Source organism: Sycon ciliatum, chromosome 4 (genome assembly GCF_964019385.1).
Source record: "Sycon ciliatum chromosome 4, ocSycCili1.1, whole genome shotgun sequence".
NCBI lineage: Eukaryota > Metazoa > Porifera > Calcarea > Leucosolenida > Sycettidae > Sycon > Sycon ciliatum.
The window spans coordinates 35216223-35234728 of record NC_088646.1 but is presented as its reverse complement, the minus strand read 5'-3'; the positions used below and the strand labels follow the sequence as shown (position 1 = coordinate 35234728).

Below are 18506 nucleotides of genomic sequence, written 5' to 3'. Positions count from 1 at the left end.
CTTGCCTCTCGATATGGGGTATGCATTTTAAAAGGATCTTGGAGAGACCCTTCAGCCACTTGAGGTTGTGACAATTGGGAGTTGTGTATTGGCGGGCGGGAGGACACAGCCGCATGCACGCGCGAATATCTACATGAAACACTCATGATTACCTGAGCTGAGCTGTGGATGTGCTGCCTGGCGACAAAGCATCTGATGGGCCATGTCTCAAGGTCAATGAGCTGATGTCTCCTGAAGTTCTTCAAGTACTTGAAGCAGCAAACTAATTACTTGAGGACTGCTGCCGTCCTGTACAGCCATGTAAAGCAACAGATCCGGAATGTTACTCGTCTTCACGATCTCGTTGCAACTACATGTATGTTGCTTCAGACTTCTATGTCACAAGTAAACTTCGAGCTTCAGGATTCCTTTCTACGTCCATAGCGTTCTGTAATCTTTTCCGCCATTACACCAGTCCGACACAGGGACTCATGGCAGAACTGTTCTTCTCCTTCCATCCCCACTAGACTCAAGAGGAAGGATTCTGGTCATGATTTTTCATTCAAAATCGAAAGCCCTACCGGTACCACGTGGACTGACATCGCATTCTTTGTCCACCCAGGGGATTCCCCTTGTCCACATGTGTCCCGTTGGACCAATCACGATCGAGCGGCAAGCTCAAAATTATTAGGGTGGTGGTCCAGTTCAGCTGCAAACTGCAGGATCCTTCACACTTGTTCGTGCTAGTGATGGTGGCGTTTGTGCTGAAGGAGAATGGGTCGATAACTAATGTCGACAGCTTTCCACCTTAGGCCAAACTGATCCCCACTCCAATGAACCACCTGGAAAATAGAACAGTAGTAGAGAAGGATTACTGAAACAGACGACGTCCTATTTAGGCCTTTGGTCAAAATGAAGCAAACTTCGGGCAGCACCAGCTCATCAGCTTCTCCCACATCTCCCACATCCCGCATAAACAAACGCAAGTGAGTGACTAAAGAGGTAATTACCAATGGTATTTAGTAATCGGGTTTGACTCGCCATGGTTTGTCGTTGCCCATGTCCTTTACTCTGTCAAGGAGCCGACGGGATCGTCTTGCTCCGTATGGCGAAGGTATTTCTAGCAGCCCGATGAGTACAACTGGCAACGCATTTTCTTTCAAGCACACCAAATCTGAGGGGTTTGTGGACAGCGCAAGACGACGCCCGGATAGCTTGCACTTATCCTTCACCAGAAGACGGGCCAGTGATGGCACGAAGCATTCCGGTCAGGGCATTAGCAATTTGTTTGTTCCATGTCAACGGAGTGTTATCGTATTGCATTCGAAAATTTCCAAACAATTTACATAAAGTATTCTCAAGGGAGCCTAGCCTGTCTCTAGCTCCGAGAAATCGTAGCACAATGTCGAGGTCTACACTACCTCTTGATGCCTCCATTCTATGCCAGTTCATTCGACTTGTACCCTTACTCGTTCGATGATCGTTTTCCCTTCACACCATGCAGGGAAGAGAGTGTCTGGTGGACGAGGCATCAGGGTGGACGCTGACAAATGCGAAGGAAGGTGCGTGCTACGAAATTATGCTCTGGATGTATTTTGTCTTTGAAGATAGAGGAGACGATCACGTGTAAGCTGTTTAGTTTCGGAACGATGTTGATCTATCGTGGCATCGTAATAGTTGTGTTCTGTATTGTCATCCCCGCCGTATGTGTGTGAAGGTCATTGAGAATGTGCGACGACTCGTCCTACAGCGAGGACTCCCCAACTCCACTATTTCCGTTGGGGCTTCGAGCACGCTCGTCATTACCCGTAAGTCGACAATGCTGAGTAGTTTTCCGACTCTTCCCCCACTACATCCGCTTCATTCCGTACATAGCGGCTGATGCAGCTATAAATCGTAATTATTATAAATGTGGCAGACGGTTGCATTGACCTATGGAACAGGAAGGCCAAGGGGCTCGTTAGAACACCATTGTCGCATTCTTCTCTCCAAATGGTCGCGACACTGATCCAGTATCCTCCACATGTCTTTCTATAGCCTGTGCAATATTTCCCAAGACTGCATGCATGCATATGATGGCGTATGCGAACTCCTTGTTTTGAGGAACAGGTGATCATGGTGATCAAGTTAGTTATACTTGCCATGCAGCACACAGTGGCATCGGCCACTTAGCAGCTATGACTGTGAAGATGCTGAAATATAAATCCAGTGCGCTTCTTTCTGTGATCTTAGTTGCCACAGTCTAACTATTTCAAAGTGTAATCTGTAGGTTGTCTGCTCCTGAAATTCATCTTGGAAACAATCAGCAGGCTGTTGCTAGATGCACTTGGGCATTCTGGTCGCAATAACATAGGCTGTTATCTTGTGAGCTGTGGCATGGTATTGACAGGTTAGCATCACACAGCCGTTATGTGCATTCCATGTACCACGCGCTGCTGTCATTGCACGTCCAGGGCGTGAACACGGGCCAATGCTAGCAGTGTGACATGTGATCTGGTGACAGGCTTTGTTGGGATGACGCTTGGAATGTTGACGCACTCTGTTTGACATGTGCGGTCGCCCTCAGTGTCGCTCTCCTGCTTCACACCGGGCTGCTACGTGATGCGCGATCGCATCTCGCCAGCGCAATCGTGTCGCGACACTCGCCGGGGGTGCTGCGATGTACGATTCTGCATTCACCGTGTCATCCCGAGGCAGCTGGGGGTTGCTGTTTCACTGCTGGCTGCAGCATTATGCTTGGCATACATATGTTTTACTGGGCATTGAGTCATCGCTTCGCACTGCACTGGCCAACCCCCTCCCTGTAGTAAACAAACTGATTGCGCTGCAGTGCACATACTATCCAGGTCCATCTTGCCCTGGCAAAATTTACCGCAGTGACCGTTAATAAGCTGAAAACCTGCCATCAGTAATAGTAACCGTGATACCAAGAGTATGAGCGCCCGATTGTGCAAATCCTATCTCATCAGTCTTGCTGTATATTGACAGCAACAACAACATACCATAAAAGTCGTCTATGAAAGCAGTGCCTACACCAGCCACACAAGCCAATATTTAGCTAACTTTTATAATTATTCAAGCCCCAATTTAACGCGAATCGATCCAAAGAACACACACACATCAATACTATCTTATGTGCTTTTGTTCAAATCATGCTTCTTCGAGTCGTTCTTCAATGCGCGGCTGTGCTGTAAACGCCGAATTGTACCGCCTCGAAACCGTACGCGGGGTTCCATACTCTTGTTGATGGAGTTTGGGTTTAGTCCGATGTCGATGAACACAGACTTCATTCAAGTACCTATCTCGTGATACCCGATAGACACATTTGTCAAACGTGTCCAGGTAGCGCAAGACAATGTCCAGCAAAGTCACTGTGATGTTTTCTGCTTCTTCCTTTCTCCAGGGACTTCCTAGTGGCTACAGCAGCAACTCTGGACCACGCTGCATTCGCCGGACGTCAGACTGCTCCAGTGATAGTGCTCTTGGAGACGATGTAAGTTCTTGTTGGGTCAGCGCCTCAGCTGTTTCGGCTTCTTTCGGTGTGTTTGCTTCCTTTCGTGTGGGTATACTGTTGTTACAAGCAGGTTCAAGAAATTTGACTTTTCACAAAATCACAATCGTTGCGTGTCTTGTTTGAAATTTAACTCTGTTGACCTGTTACTCGTTCTCCTGACTGTACAGATGTATTCATTAACATCTCCGGCGACTTCTGTTACTGGTACCCCGGACTTTGTAAAGGTATGTTTCACCTTCCACATTCTCTAGGTCTCTCTCTCTCTCCTCAAACATCAAAGTGTGAAATCGTTTTCTGCACCCGGCCATGAAATCATGGTGTACTGGGTTTTAAACAAACAGCGAGGAGGCGACAATCTTAGAATCGCAGTAAGGAGAACCAGTTGGATGGACATGTGACTAGTACTGACTACTTTATTAAACGGTGTCAATAGATGGAAAACTTGTTCGGATCTTTCTCCATTGTTGTCTTCACTAAAGTAGTCACAAGTCCATCCAACTGGTTCTCCTTATTGCGATACTGGGTTTTAGTTTATCTTTTTATAGTATGACAACAGAATGTTTGTACTTGTTGGTTTTCCGTCTGTGTCCACAGGATTTCTTGGGCTTGGCTGTCGATAGTCCACTTCAAGAAGATGTTCACATCCACGACCTGTCAGAGCGCTCTATGAGTATACCATGTGCTCGGAAAACCATTTTCCCGTCAAAGTTAACTACGACGGCTTCCTGGGATGAGGATCGCCTGTGCCGCTCTCCTCTCTCCCCACGATCAGAACATGAGGATACTGCCAGCTCCGATGTCATCACCGATCAATCTGCCGAGGCCGCTCCACGCTACGCGCGCTCGCTCTCCGTACCCATTCGCTCCAGTGTGCGCATTCGTCTGTTCAGCAATGAGAGCACTATGTCATTGCCTAGCTCTAAGCCAGCCAGACACTTAAGCAGAAGTCCTGACAGCTCGGCAGCAGACCTTGGCGATCACACACTGCTCGCAGATGCCAGCGTTAGTCCGCAGCCATCACCCGTGGGTGCTTCAAGTCCGATGTGTACAAGTCCATTTCTTAGCCTACTGACTAAGCCTGGTTCCTCATCAGGTGCAGACAAAGGCCTTGTAAGTCCGTAGGCCTATATTTAAATTTTTGCTGTTGTGTCTATTTATTCCAACATTGTGCTCCTTAGTCCCACAGATATCCATACATCTTCACAATTAGGCGACATCAATCAACTTTACTCTGCGACACCCTATTAGAGAGGTTCTGCACAACGAAAATTCGAACGAAGTTTCGCAACAGGCCTTTGCAAAAAAAGTGTACGAATTTTCGCACGAACTTTGTGTTCTGCACATTTTCGTAGTTTGCACGCGCCAAGTGCACGTACGACATGACCCAATCTCACGAAACTTCCTACGAAAGATCATTTCGCGTTCCCTGCAAGTTTCGCGTCCAAAGTTGCGAAAGTTCGTGCGAAGTTTCTCACTTCGTGACGTAGAGCGAAAGTTCGTACACATTTTCGTTTTGCAGAACCTCTCTATTTTATTAAATTATTATTTCTTAACCCTTTATTGGCTGGCCTAGACATTGATCGAACACCGATGTTCGATGGGGTAGGCATTTTGAAATTATCGTAACTTGGTCAAATCTCGGTCGTTCGGAGAGATCGAAATATTTAGGTCGAAGAAAAAACTCTCAGCTGTCGCCTCGAACAATTTTCAAAGCGATGCAAAGAGCGGTTCTTGAGTTATAGCACTCGTAATGTTGGTCCCGGGAAATGTGCGCTCAGAGCGCGATGCGTGGGTCAACGGCCGGGATTTTCCCTCCTTACGTCACCTGTTGACAAGACTACACCGATTCAACTTCAAAAGCAGGTTCCCGGGAGTCTCTACGAAAAATTTTGAGTTTGATACGAGCAACAGGAGTAAAATGGTGGATTGGGATAGATCTCGAGCGTGGGCCCAGCGCTGGTGGGCCTTCCCTGGCTTGCAATGCTGGGCCAGTGCATCCCGTGGAGTCGAGTGTACGCTCATTGCGCTCCTCTCGTCAAGGCCTTTCCAGGATGCCCAAGATCGTGGAATTTGTCCAGTGCAAAGTTACGTCCAATTTAGGTACTGGTTTGGCGATTGCGTGGGCTTGTTTGTATTTTAATCGGCCACTAAAGGGTTAAAAGAAGAAAGTTCAACTCGGATGGTGAGCCAATTAAATTATGGTGAAAAGGAGGACAAAATGTTACGAATTATGACTAACTGGCTCCGTTAGTTAGTTACGTTAGTGGACAGTTAGTCATAACTCATAACATTTTGTCCTTCTCCTTTTTCACCATAAAAGAAGAAAGAAAGAAAATATGGTGCCACAAAGTACTGAGAATCGACATGCCTGTATCTTAGAGGATTCCCTTCCATTGGAACTACTGCATTATGTATTACAAATGGCGCAGCCTAGTTCAATTTCATAGGCGAGAACTCTCTCCCTCCCTCTCTTTCTTTCTCTTTCTCTTAATATCCGAACAGTTGCTTTGCTGCAAACATCTTTCATGCTCACTTGACATGTGTATCTGCAATAACAGGTTGTAATTCTTTTCGTCCTCCGCCTTCTAAAAGTTATGAATTTCCTGTGTTCTGTTTCGTTGTAGTCACCGCTGCCTGGCTTGTCCTCGTTGCTGTCAGCCCCTCTGTTGTCTGGAAAGCAGCCTATGGATGGTTCCTTCACTCAGGTATGAGCCAAAATAAATAAATAAATAGGCCCATTCTATTATTGCTGTACACTCCAAACTTCCATTGTAACGTGGCGCTATTGATGCTGTTGAGTCTCCAATCCTCATGTTCAGTTCACGCTCGACTCACCGCCTTTGAATGCAAGTACAGTCAGGCTTTGCCAAGCTGACTGGACTTTCTCCAGTCTGCCCTGTGTACTTGAAGTGCAAGTCGAACATATTGCTTGGCATGCCTTTGGTTTACAATGTACTCGTACATGTATTTGCAGTCACTTGTTACGCCAATCTGTTCTTGTTTTGGTTCGACTACATTGTCCTTTGTATTGTTCTGTGCGTAGAGCCCGTCGTTGGACAGGTTTCTGTCACTACCACCAACTCTTGATCAGGCGTCCTTGCCATGTGCACTAGACAACCAAGTCCCAGAGGTAAGGTCATTACCAGGGCATTCTTGAGCTACGGTACTGTTTTAGCTACTGTACTGTCGGGCACCGAAGAACGACCAGGCTAGAATTTCACTAAGCACAGCATACCAATGTCTACAGTTACACGGTGGCTCAACTGTGGATAGACTAGTACATGAAAATAACCACGGTCTAGGCTACGATGCTGACCCCCTCAGTTCTTCGGCGACCGACAGTGCTGTACATAACTAACCCACTGAAGTTTCATGTCAGGTACTGTAGATGGAATACGCCTTTGCCGGCACCTTTGATTTTATCAACAGGAACAGGTCACTTTTTTATCTATGCAGATGTGGATTGAATTATCAGCCATTTCAATGTAGGGTGATGCTGACTGTAATCGGTCCTTGAACAACAGCCTGCTTGGGCGATACAATTATTTGAATTGTCAGGATTCCCTCTGTATCAACAGGTAGTGCGTAAAAATACTGAAGCAATAGCATAACGTGCACTTCAAGGCTCATGTCATACCATGGCGTGAGTCGCCTTCACTCACACGGACTGCATCATTCTGACCTCATTTGTTGTTGTTGTTACCTGTGTTGTCACCTGTGTTGTCAGGACTTAAGGCAAACTCCATCCCCGTGCTCCAGTCGTCCATGCTTTCCTGTTGACAACGACGCCACGCCTCGCCTGCACTCGGTCACCAGGGGATCATCCTGCCCTGGCCTTGGGAGCATCTACCATGTGACATCACTATCAACTAATGCCCTGCTCTCAGATGACGGCCAAGCGAGCTCATCAATCCAGCCATTTCGATCACTCGGCACCAATGCTACTGCCTCCCCATCTTCTGGAGATGAGTGTGAGCTGACACGGGCAGGGCGTTTTGATGAACTGTCCGGGACGCCCAGTGCCACCTCATCTTTAAAGGTAATCCCCTCCTGCTTGACGTGGCTAGATTCTGTTGAAATGGTAGTTTTGGAACCAGTCGAGTCGTGCAGTGCCAATGTGTTCTGTAGTTACATACAGTACTGCCTGATCTACTATTTCCTTGACTTTGGCCCATCCTCTTGCTTAATACTAGTGTAGTGTGTGCATCTCGTCACCTCATATTTAATTTCGGTGTAGCATTGCATGAAAGCCCGATGGGTCTGCGTAATTTGGCCATCATGTGCACCAAGCACTTTGTCTATTATGCACCCACACATGTGTGTATGTGCATCTGTGCATTTTGTGTGCAGCGAAGCCGTCTTGCTGTTCACGACACACCCAAGAACATTGAATGCAAGCGACACTGCTGCCTGAAGGATCCTCAGACTGTTCTGTCTCCGTATACGCTCAAATCTACCCACAGGCTACTGGCCTCGACCAGCAGTCCGCAGATCAATGCAGCCTACGGTATCATCAGCCCAGGACAGAAGGCAGGAGCCAATCTTGTCGGGGACTTCAGCCGTGCTCACTCGTTGCCAGCACTGCCTTTCTCGGATGGCTCCAATAATGGCATCGCCCGTATCTCATGGGAGACTCTTGCCGCTACCATGCGTGGCGAGCATTCTCTGCCTGGAAAATTGATTATCATCGATTGCCGATATCCATATGAGTTCAACGCTGGACATATCCAGGTTAGAGTGTGTACATGTGAATTTGCATGCTGTCTTTTAATACACCGTTTTTTTGGTGTTCATCATGTGTACGGTGAGCCTGGAACTTTTCCATATGGGATTCCCAGGGAAGCTTCCGGTATTTTCGCCACGGATATGCTCCTCCAAGCTAAAACTTGATATCAAACCGTCCTGTTCGTTTTGTCATACTTCAGCCCGTTCGCAAACATTCTCAAGCACACAACTGCCTGTGCTTGAAAGCCGCAATCGCCAAGTAAAACTGGTACAGCTCCCTGAATATAAGTCGCACTCCCATTTTTAGATTTGAGCCATTATTATTCGATATAGATCACATAGATAGAATGTCACACTCGATTGTAAGTCGCACCCCCTTCTTTACCCTTGACGTTTTAAGCGTAAACGGGTGCAACTTATATTTGGGAAATACGGCACTTGTGTTCAATTGTTCTACATCTACTCTTCGGACGACTGCGCTGCATTAGCTTGTTGCTTGATGCCATCCAACTGTTTACTAGTACTGTACAGGCAGAACATTTCGTTGGTCGATAATTTGGTCCAACTCCAAAGAAAGGGAGTTCGTCCGGTTGAAAATTTCGTCCATGTATCATAAGAGTGTATTGAAACTCTGTACAAGTTGACATTAGTCCGGCATTTAATTTAGTCCAAAAGCTCCTTGGACGAAAAAGACAAAATTAAATTCCAGACGAATATTTTTGCTTAGGGCGCTTAGGGTTCAGACTACCGATGAAAAGTGACGAAATGGGAAAGTTTCCAAGGTGATTTGATCACGTGACGTTACTGGCACGCTACCGGCAGAAAAGGTTTACTGCTGCGGCAGTAGAACTTTTCTGGCAGTAAAAAAGAGTGCTCAGGCTGGGAAAAGGGAAAATCCCTTCTCAGTGCCACGGTGAGAGCTGCAAAACGTACGTACCGGTAACGTTAGTTTATCGGTAGTGTGAATGTCCTTCACGGTTTATCGCCTTTCACGGTTTGACGGGATTCACGGTAGTCTGAACGCGCCCTTATACAGTAATTAACGTTGGATCAAGGTGCATACGTGTCCGCCCATTATCAGCCGTGCAAGCTGTTGAATGGTGCAATTCGAACACATAACAGGTCACCATGCCATGTGCAGTTTAGGACTAGCGTGGTCAACATGTTTGTGCATCTGTGCGTTTATTGCAGGGTGCTGTGAATATGTCGTCAGCAGAGGCGATTACAGAGCAGCTCATGGGTGCCGATGCCATTGAAGAACTGAAGGCATGCGAGGCGCGTGGTGAATCCATTATTCCGATCTTTCACTGCGAGTTCTCAGTCAAGAGAAGTGTGGCACTGTAAGTTTGTGCGTGGGTTTGTTTATGTCTCATCCCAGTCCAGGGCGCAGTTAGTACTACCCACTTATCAGTCAGCCTAACCCTATCCTCATCCTTGTTAGCTCTTTTAACATACCATGAGATGAAGAGTGCAATGGAACAGACCTGAATTATTACCATGCACAGCTGTCGCACCGCCTTCTGTGTTCCATAGCAAATAGCTGCGGCACAGGCTGAACCATGCCTTGCCGTCTTTTGTCCAGTAGCCAAGTATTCATGACCATGTTGTTATCGCTGGTTGTTGCGTTTTCCTTCCTCTATCGCCAATGCCCTCAGTCACACTCACCCATAAACGAAACTTTTTTGTTTCGTGTAAAAGATCGATAATTACGACCGGCCCCTCATGTCATGTGTATTTGGCACAAAATCATTTGTTGACCGGCTATGTTTGCTTCTTTGTGGTGATAGTTTGCAGCACTTGCGCAAGACGGACCGTGACCTACATCTAGAGAACTACCCCCGTCTATATTATCCCGAGATGTATCTCTTATCTGGTGGTTACAAGGATTTCTTCAGTAACTGCAAGGTGAGTGTGCTTGTGTCACTGTGGCAGTGTGCTGGCCCGTGTAGAGCACTTCCCAGTGCATGTGATCGCTCGTCCTGTTGTCTTCCCGTACACTGACTTCTCCAGCATGCTGTGCTGGCTGGCGGTGTGACTGATGCCTGTGTTGCCTTGCTCATTGTGATATGCCACTGCCTGGCCGGCCATGTCACCAATGAGACGTATGCATCCATTTCCCGCCGTTAGGTTATTGCGGGGCAAGTCCACTGCAACCGTACACACTGTGATACCAGCTCTGCATAAAAGGTCATATAAACTTTGTGAGGTCGTACTCATACATGCGCTATAACGAGTTGTACCTGCCAAGTATGGGGTAACTTGCCCCGCAAAAAGGTGACGGCCATCTTAGATGCATACCTCCCATTGACTGCGATGTGGAGGATTGCGCATACATGGTATATGTACAGTTGCGCTCACTGAAATCCAACCCAAAGTGCAAAACTAGCGCCCTGGACCAATTCCGATTACGTCACTGTACTTGTACATGTGTATGTCGAGCCACATTCGTACCACTTCCAAGGCGTCAAGGGTCGTGCAAGTTGACGGCGCCAACAAAGCACCCTAGGTTGAATTTCGCTGAGCACAACTGTAATTATACTTGTCTCGTGCCTGTGGTAGTACCAGGCGCCTGATACTGCTACTTACCGTATGCACCCACATACAAGCGCATGCTCTTATATGCGAACAAAATGCGTTTTTCCTCAGGAAACAACTGTTCCACGCACAAGGGTATGTCTGTCAGTATGAGTACTTCAAAATACACTCTTGGCTCTTGGAGTTTTTTTCTTTCAGGCCTTTATATGTGGAGGTGGCCTTGTTTTCAAATATAAGTGCATGCCCTTTTATGCGCGTGAATGCGGTAACATTGCATACTGTATTGTGCTCTGTGCTCTTAGGTTATGTGTGACCCTCCCCACTACGTCAGCATGAATGACAAGAAATTTAGTGGTGAGCTGACTCGTTTTAGTCGATCCAAAACCTACTCTGGTTTACGCTCTGACATGCCTCGTTTCCGTCATCGGAACAGCTTGAAATTTTGATGATCAGCGCAAATTTATTATCTGAAATATCGGCTCTTTCCGCCGTTCAACCATTTATGCAGTTTGTAAGTTTGTGCCTTCTAAATCTTCATTTTTTGGCCAATCTTTTATATAGAAATTCGGAGTTGTTGACCACGCTCCTGTGCTTAACCGGCTTGATCTTTTGAAGTGGATGAACCGATTGTGGTCTTCCCTACCTGTCATTGTCAACCCATGTATTCTGCTGTTTGCTCTCTGTCTTTCCTCTGTCTTGTACCTCTTTAACTTGAATCGACCTCATTATTTATGCGTGAGCTACTTCACGGGATCTCCTCTCATAGCTTGGGGGTTTGCTCTCAATCCCTCATGTTTCTCCCCCACAGGCTACTCTGTCGAACCCCCGGTGTTGTAAGCTATTTTACTAGCTCTTGTACGTCTCTCCCCCGTTTCAAATGAAGTTATCCGTGTCCCGTCCCTTCCTGTAACTTATCTCCCCCCTAGCTCTTCCTGGCCCCGTGCCATCATTGCTATTGTGCTGCTTTCCTTCACCGTGCTTTCCGTCCGTTCTGCTGACTTGCTGTGCAGTCACATCATGTTGTGTACTCGTATGTGTTCTTTACTCTAATTAATAGTCAAAAGCATTTGATACCTCTTTGAATCTTCTTACATGATTACTACAGTATAATTATACCTCGTACTCTCTCTCTCTCTCTCTCTCTCTCTCTCTCTCTCTCTCTCTCTCTCTCTCTCTCTCTCTCTCTCTCTCTCTCTCTCTCTCTCTCTCTCTCTCTCTCTCTCTCTCTCTCTCTCTCTCTCTCTCTCTCTCTCTCTCTCTCTCTCTCTCTCTCTCTCTCTCTCTCTCTCTCTCTCTTAGAATCTGTGCCGTTTTTTGTTGTTATTGTTGTTGTTTTGCTGCTGGCTCATTTGTCGGAGCTTGTCAATCACACTGTATTATTAGTTGGTGTTTGCCACTAGCATGTACATGTTCATAACACTTGATATCAACATTCCTTGCAGCTTGTAACATCGTTTCTGTGCTCGCTTTGAACCTATATGCCTCTCTTCTTTTTTTTTGCTGCCTGTGATCCCCTCTGGGAACACTATTTAAGTTCATGCCAAGCAGCTATACGTTGGCCATTCACCCATTCTTCTGTTCTTCCAGACTCGCTGAGCATAAATTAAGTTCACGGTTCGCGTGAGACTCGGCTGGAAGCCCCCGCTGAGCATGCAAGTATTTAACCAATACAATGTAAGTGATGAAGCGCCTCTCCCTGTGATGTGTGTGCAGATACCCTGATGCCATTAAGCCCTCTCCCTGTGATGTGTGTGCGGATACCCTGTATTCTGAACCTTGTCCCACTTACTGAGGTGTGATGAGACCATAAGTGGGATCATTTCCACGTCCACCCAGAGTTCGGGCATTTCAGGCGGTTCAATAGGCAATTGAGACATACAGTAAAACCTCTCACTGATAAGACCAACTTTCGCTTTAGAAGAACTAGTGTCCATAACTGTATTGGATGGAACACTGGGTATAAACTATGGATAAGAAGAACCGTAGGCTCCCGTTATTGCGAACAAATACCACCGGTCCCTTAGGGTTCGTCCTGAAGAGGTTTGACTGTATTTCCAAGACTCTTTTTGAATCTCCCTCCTCTCTCCTCCCGGGAAGACCCTCGTGACCCGTGCCTGGCAATGAGCAAGTACAAGTGTGTGTGTGTGTGGGGGGGGGTCAACACCGCTAATGCAATAACACATACAATGCCATGGAGATGCCCACCGTACACTTATCTTGCGACCCATGGCTATGTTTTTTTTTTTTTTTTTACGATGGCAGTGGTCAGTGAGTGTATGGAGTAAATGCCCCAGGCTCTTCCCGTGTGCCTGCTTTCAGTGATAGCCTAGATTCCAAAGTCGGAAGTGCCTCTGTTCTCAGTTACTCTCGGTACAAGACTGCCCCCATAATATCTAACCAGTTAGTATTCCACAACCTTCATTGATGACATATGTGTGGTCGAAACAGCCGTGGGCTCAATGTATAAAGTAACTTGAGCCGCTTGAGCAGCTATGGCGAACGGGGGTCGGTCGCAGAGTATTTGCAGTTGTGGGAGTTTAGAAGTCTCATACTTCAGGATCTCTTTGTTTCCAGTTAGGGGCAGTCCGTAAATATCGATATTTTTTCAAGGCGATAATTATTTGTTCATTTCTCCCCAGACCTCCCTCCCCCCTCAAAACGAACATACACAGTCATGTTTTAATACTGCTAGGCTGTGTTTACATGAGAAATTTCAACCCGGGTTGAAAGTCTGCACGATAGACAAAATAGGTGAGCATTTAGGGGCCGTCCGTAAATATCGATGTTTTTTTAGAGACGATATTGGTGCGTCTGGGGGGGAGGGGGTTTGAGCCATGTGCGTCTTTTCGAGCATCAGAAAAATATCAATGTAAATATCTGAAGTTTCGCCGATCCCTGCACGCGGACGTCTAAATGGCTATACAAGAAATGTGAAACCAGCTTCCGTTCGCGGAGCTAAAACTCGCGACACAAGAAAAAAATCAAAAATTGGAAGCTGTACGCCCATGGCGAATTTCAAGAGCAAAAGAATGAGCTATTGATTGTGGAAATCGGCCGAACGATGCCTGCAGGAGACCTTCTAATGCAGCACAAGAAGGCTGCTGGCCACAAGTGTTCTCGAGGGCGACCAAAAAAGTCATAATGCTCTCCTTCTCAATTAGACCATAAATACTGCAAACTTGCCATCTTGGGTTCATATTATTGACAAAAAAAGGAAAAAAAATGAGCATCCAAAAATATTGATTCCATGATCTAGATGTACATGTGCGTCTTCTGGGGGGAGGGGGGGGGTCAAGGGAGAGAAGCACCAATATCGTCTCTAAAAAAACATCGATATTTACGGAAGACAGTTGACCCGGGTCAAATACTGATATGCCGCCAAAAATCCACTGCTAGAGTCCTGTATGGTCACGTGAATCCGTTCGCGCGAAATTTGCATGCGCAGTGCTGTTCAAACCTGGCGCAAGATACGCACAGAAGTACGTTTGTACGATTTTCTTGACCTGGGTTGATTTCAACCCTCCCCTTGGGGGGGGGGGGGGGGGGGGGAGGTTGAAATCAACCTGGGGCGAAATTTCAACCCGGGTCAAGCGCAATGCGTCATGTAAACGCGCCATTCATTTTGTGTACATGGCGGGTTGAAATCTGACCCGGGTTGAAACGCCTCATGTAAACACAGCCTAAGACATGTAATTATAACGAGGAAGTAAATCTAACGTTTTAACGGGTGCGATTTTTTCGTTATAGTAAGTTCTGTTGAGGCTCTAATGCCTCATACTAGGATGTGTTATGTGCAGATACGCCTGAAGATCGCAAGATCGTTAACGTATCTTCTCCTTAACCTATGAATTTCGGACAATTGTTAAATTTGCGACTCGTTAGATTAACATGTCTTACAGTATGGAAAGGATCGATATTTTTTAATGAAGTGCAATTTTCTCATGAAACGTGACCAGCTGCAACTCTCTAATGTCACCATACACCTAGGTTTACGTTGCCACGGTCGCACAACCTTGCCATGGCTATGTTCACGAGGTTGACTTTCACTTTGTGTAGGTCATAAACTACATGTTTGAACAGTGCCCGTCACATGAAGGAAACTATTTTCATATCACTTTCACATCTTTGTACTTTCCTGAAGTTTCCTCGCTGTCACGGTATCTCTCCTTCTGTCCCCGGGGAAAATTGCGGAAAAAATCGCAAAAAAACGCGGGAAAAAACGCGGCATAATATGGCATAATTTGCGGTGAATTTGCGGTAAATATGCGGTGAATAATATTGATGTGCGGCAATTTTCAGTGAGTATGTAGTGAAATCAATCTGTTACAAGTCTCTGGTGTAAGCACTCGTCATATTTGAGTAAAAAGCCGCCACGATGAGACGTTGCTGACCGAACAGTGCACTGTGTGTACGTGTAGTGCAACAAAAAAGTTCAAAAAACGCGGGAAAATCGCGGAAAATGCGGTCTTTTAAAATATCGCAAAAACGCGGAAAAAAACGCGGCCGCGGAATCGCAATTTTCCCCGGGGACAGCTCCTTGAACTTATTTCATAAGGTTTTCTTCAAGTTTAGAAACAAGTGAGTGAGAACTGATTTGTACCGTATTTTTCAGAGTATAAGCCGCACATTAAACACCAGTAATTCACCCAAAAGAAGTCGTGGAGCGGCTTATACTATGATGGTGAAGTTATTAACGGTGATAAATAGGATAGATGTCTGCATTTCGTGACAACAAATCTAGGTGCGCCTTATACTGCGGAAAGTACGGTACTTCGAATACTTTACATAGCGTTGAGTTGGCCATTAGAGTTTGTCATTTGTGTGGCAGTTTGTTGGACGTAGTCGTGAAGTTCTCTCAGCTCAGGCGAGTGTTGTGCCTAGCGTACACTCTGGGCTGGCATGCTCCCATCCCCCTTGCAGTTCTGCAAAGCACAGAATCGAGAGGGGGTGGGTAAGGCTGCAACCGCACTAGGTAAAAGGGTGAAGATATGTGTATACTACAGCCAGCAGCTGCACAGCAAGTTGTATTGCATTTTTCCAGCCCAACCGCCAGAAAATGTCGAATCACTGGTGAGTATTGAGGTGCATGAAGTTGAGGTGCATGAAATTCAAAATACAGGTGGAATCCTGATAATTCGAATATGGCTTAATTCGAACATACCGCTTAATTAGAAGTTTTCCAGGACCGATTTCTATCAACCTTTGGAAAAACGCGATTCCGCGGCCGCGGCAAATTTCGCAGAAGTTGCCATCATCCGCGGAAATCACGGAATCCACACTTTTGCCCGCGGAATCTGAATTTTTTAGGGTAAATTACTAAAATTACTACTCAGAAAGCAGCAGAAAAACTACTTTGCGATCTGTTTGAGCACATTTCTCTTGCCAGTGCAGGTCTCTCCAAGATTCTTCACTCTTATTCAGTTCGTGACAGCAAAGGGTAGTATGAAAAGTGCTCCTTCATGCGACGTAGAAGCCTGGCTTCTATGCAAGTGTGGTGCATATAAGCATGGTTTGCATACAAGCCTGGTTTGCATTAAAGCCTGGTGCAGAAAGCGGCTTATGTGCTTATAAGCCCGGCTTTTATCCGCGACTTTACGGTAGTTGTCATATATCCTCTACGAGGAGAACGAAAAACTTGCAGAAAGTGCCGCAGATTTTTGATTTCACAGCAGAAAATGCCGCAGAAAACCCCCATTTCCCCCGCAGAATTTGCCGCAGAATTTTGAATTCTTGGCCACGTTTTTCCAAAGGGATAGATCAATACGATTCCCATACAAAAATTTCTGATAATTCGAACCTCGAACTCGACATGTCCGGTTAATTAGAAGTCCCACAGATTCCACTTACATAGAAAATGTGTGGGATTTGTGCTGATAATTCGAAGATAGCAAAGACTAGTGTAATTCGAAGTTCACTGTACACTGTACTGGTCAGTTCAGTTTGCACGAGCAGGCTGTGCCGGACAGTTCATTGTCCGTAAAATTTGTGTCTAAGGTCCATAGCGCAAATCTGCGTGACCGTGAGAGAATTTTGACATACATATTGTGGGTTCGTGTTTGGATAATTAGAATGTCCGGATAATTAGAAGTTTTTCCTGGCATTTTGAGGTTCGAATTATCAGGATTTCACCTGTACATCTGTCTCCGGGGAAAATCGCGATTCCGCGGCCGCGTTTTTGTCCGCGTTTTTTTGCGATTTTTTAAGACAGCGTTTTCCGCGATTTTCCCGCGTTTTTTGAACTTTTTTGTTGCACTACACGTACACACAGTGCACTGTTCGGTCAGCAACGTCTCATCGTGGCGGCTTTTTACTCAAATATGACGAGTGCTTACACCAGAGACTTGTAACTGATTGATTTCACTACATACTCACTAAAAATTGCCTCATATCAACTGCAAACTTGCCGCATATCAATAATATTCACCGCATATTTACCGCATGTTCATCGCAAATTATGCCGCGTTTTTTCCCCGCGTTTTTTTGCGATTTTTCCGTGATTTTCCCCGGGGACAGGTACATGCATATATTAGTTACATAGTGCGGCTGCAGCCTAAATGCCAATGCCGGGTGCAATGTAGGTACGGAAATCGTGAACTACAGTCCATTTCAAAACTAGACGCGTACCTAGGCAAAAACCGTTATGCCAGCATCTATACCACATAAAATCTGCGATCACTTTGTGCATAAATATTTCCAAATTGGGCGTCTGTTATCCAATCCTTTAGAAACTATAATTATGAGAGTAATTGTGGAGCGATCCTGAGCAATATTCCGAAAACTATTCTCAAAAAGTTCCAGCCAAATTTGAAATATTTCAAAACCCTACGCGTCTATAGTTTTGAAATGCACTGTAGGGTGATATCGAACAACAATCCTGTGTGGAGTTGTATTGGCTCTTATCATCCCACTCATAACAGCTACTCATTGGCTGAATCAGGGGTTTCGTACTACGGGATAACTAATTTATCCTTATCACCTTTGCTGAATGAATTCTTTGATAGGGATAACAAAAGGATTACAGTCTGGGAACGATGTAGGAAATCTTGTACGTGCGAGACACCAACAAGTCAGGGTGCTAGTTGTGATTAAAATGGACTGTAGTTCATTTTTTTAATCAAATTTTTGATAGGGCAATCCCCACAGGTCTAAGGTCTTCTTACAGGGTAACCTCATGTCACGTAGTCTACACATATGTACTTGTACATGTATTATAATGAACCAATAAACATTGATGTACATCTAGCTGGACATGCGATGTACACTGTACCCAGATTCCATTGCATTCCAGCCGGCTCTTCTTGGAAGCTAAGCAAATCCTTCTCCTTCTCTTTCTCCTCGTTGACTGGAAAACATAGCTGAGCATACAGTCATGTACTGGGTAGACTCTACACCAGTACGCACGTACGTACACTGTCTTATCTGCTTGAAGGACGAGAATTTTTTTGTGTTTGAAACCAGGAACAAGATTCTCACTTTTTCAGAAGATATACGGTAATTATACGTACATGTACCGCGCCGGTACCCGGTATACCGCGGTAGCGGCGGTACGCGCCGCGCCGCGGCGTGATGCTTGGACTGCGGCTGTGATCGAGAAAGAAGCCTTGTTTTATGACGTAACGTCATTTTCTTGGACTAGGGAATCCCCTCGGCCCGCAGCCCTGCACCCGAGATCATTGATATCTCAGCAACAACCCCTAGGCCCTCTGCTCTAAACCGGGTACAAGGTTGCCGCACTATGGATTCAAAAAAATAA

At 45.9% G+C, this 18506-nt stretch overlaps 1 protein-coding gene across 1 annotated transcript; it reads left to right on the top strand.

Moving 5' to 3' along the window:
• Window positions 1-572: 572 nt before the first annotated feature.
• LOC135815889 (uncharacterized) lies at window positions 573-12439 on the top strand. Its single transcript, XM_065329235.1, has 14 exons — window positions 573-965; window positions 1059-1246; window positions 1484-1541; window positions 1697-1787; window positions 3383-3472; window positions 3661-3717; window positions 4088-4603; window positions 6118-6198; window positions 6537-6623; window positions 7221-7532; window positions 7844-8224; window positions 9410-9558; window positions 10006-10123; window positions 11056-12439. The coding sequence occupies exons 1-14, from the start codon at window positions 892-894 to the stop codon at window positions 11197-11199; spliced, it is 2346 nt and encodes a 781-aa protein (XP_065185307.1). The 5' UTR covers window positions 573-891; the 3' UTR covers window positions 11200-12439.
• Window positions 12440-18506: the final 6067 nt, after the last annotated feature.